Consider the following 2,198-nt stretch of genomic DNA (forward strand, 5'->3'; position numbering starts at 1 on the left):
GGAAGAGGACTCCAGTGGCAACCTGTGAAGCTCTGGTGAACTCCATGCCCAAGATGGTTAGGAGAGTGCTGGAAAATAATGGTGACCACACAAAATATTGACACTTTAGGCCCAATTTGGACATTTTCACTTAGGGGTGTACTCACTTTGTTGCCAGCAGTTTAGACATTAATGGCTGTGTGTTGAGTTATTTTGATGCAATCAAAATGCAATCAATTTATTATTGATTGCATTTATGACCACATATAAGAGATAGCGCATGTATTTTTATTATAATTCTTGCATATTCTGTATTCGGTTATTGGGCTGCTGCAGTTTCTGTAGATAAGTGCTTGGTAGTTGGGCCATATAAGTTACATTATAGTACAGCTTTAGAACTTTTTACGGTCTTATACACTTTATGGACCATAGTTGCATTTTTTTGCATATGAACTCTTTGCCAAGAAGATCTGCCATTCATATATCAGTACTATGTACTATGAAAGATGTGATAAAGGATATTAAACAGCAATATCTGTGTTATAGATTAAGGCATAATTAGGAAGTCAGAGGAATTTGGAAGAAGAGAAAGAGATACAGTTTGTCATAATTTTCTGATAAGATGGTGCATGCCTGATCACCCGTGATGCAGTTTCAAGAAATGGAGGAACATGGAAGTCTTGGAGTTCCCATCAAAAGTGGTGACCATTGACAAAGACAGAAGTTTGTTTGCACAGCAAAGGTCCATTGGAAATATAGAACTCCTGCAGTAGTTTTATTCCATGGGAGCATTCTTCGTTTGCACCTACACTTTCTTAAAATATTGTTTTATTTTGGAAATTGCATCCAAAACATCTTTGTTCCTCAAGCTATAGACCAAAGGATTTACCAGTGGCACCACTGCTACATACAGTATGGAGAGCAGTTTGTCACTTGCTCTAGAACTACCACTCTCTGGTTTCATGTACAGGAATATAATTGGCCCATAGAATAATACTACAGTTGTAAGGTGCGAGGTACAGCTGGAGAAAGCTTTCAGTCGTCCGTTTGAAGATTTGATTTTTAGTATTGTAGAAATGATGTACACATAGGAGACTACAATAAAAAGGAAAGGCAAACATCCAATAAATATACTCTGCACAGTTGTCAGAATGTCCCGGTTTTTAGAGTTACTGCCAGACAGTGTACTCAGGGTTTTAAGGTCACAGAAAAAGTGGTCAATTTCATGGGAGTGACAGAATGGTAATGATGATGTAATTAAGGCATGCAACAATGAATTTAGGATACCTATAAGCCAGGAAAAGGCAACCATTACAATACACACTGCTTTGTTCATTATTAGGGAATACTGCAAAGGCTTGCATATTGCCACATAGCGGTCATAGGCCATACAAGTCAGTATGAATATATCAGCCTGTCCACATAATAAAAAAAAATATAGCTGTGCAATACATGCATGGAACGTGATGCGATGGTCTTGGGTCAGATAAATTGACATCAGCTTTGGGAAAGTAACTGTGACATAGGCAATATCTGCAGAAGAGAGATTGCACAAAAAGAAGTACATCGGTGTGTGAAGCAGTGACACCACACAGACAATGGTGACAATAGTCAGATTTCCAATGACTGTAAGCAAGTACAATAATAACAGCACAATAAATAATAATATTTGTCCATTTGGAAAGATTTCAAATCCTGCAATAAAAAATTCTTTCAAAGTATGACTTGTACAATTATTCATATTGTCAACCTATAGAAAAATAATTTTTTCACAATTTTGGCTTTTAAAAGGTAAAATATATTATTCCATCAAGACAAATAACAAGATTATCAGAATGATTTATTGCATAATATACCTTTATTTTTAAAAAGACCAAATTAAGAAATTAGGAAATTTGGCCCATTACAGCAGCGCTGTTGTTATTTTAAAAAGCTGAATAAAAATCCTCCTCACAAAGCAAACAGCTGATACTTACCTGTTATAATGGCCATACCACCAATGATTACTGTGTTGAAGGTCTAAGCTTGCTGCAAAATCTGAAAATCACTTCCCCTACTGCGCTCCCCGGTCTCATTTGCTGGCCTCTTTATTACCACAGGACACAGTAGTGATGTAGCGGCCAGCAAAATAAACCACAGAACAAAGCAGGGGACCACACATCCAACACTCCTAGAAGTGAGCAGGATGCTGAAACCTCTGCAGCAAGCTTCTCTCAACT

General features: G+C 37.3%; 1 protein-coding gene across 1 annotated transcript; it reads right to left on the reverse strand.

The window, feature by feature from the left end:
* Positions 1 to 784: 784 nt before the first annotated feature.
* Positions 785 to 1,720, reverse strand: LOC141134670 (olfactory receptor 1E16-like). The gene has a single exon (XM_073624114.1). It carries the CDS (start codon positions 1,718 to 1,720, stop codon positions 785 to 787), a length of 936 nt encoding a protein of 311 aa, XP_073480215.1.
* Between the last annotated feature and the right edge of the window lie 478 nt (positions 1,721 to 2,198).

This window comes from Aquarana catesbeiana, linkage group LG03 (assembly GCF_042186555.1).
Source record: "Aquarana catesbeiana isolate 2022-GZ linkage group LG03, ASM4218655v1, whole genome shotgun sequence".
Classification (NCBI taxonomy): domain Eukaryota; kingdom Metazoa; phylum Chordata; class Amphibia; order Anura; family Ranidae; genus Aquarana; species Aquarana catesbeiana.

Coding starts and splice junctions, on each gene's coding strand:
- LOC141134670 (XM_073624114.1), bottom strand. CDS start 1,720: ATGAATAATTGTACAAGTCATACTTTGAAAGAATTTTTTATTGCAGGA.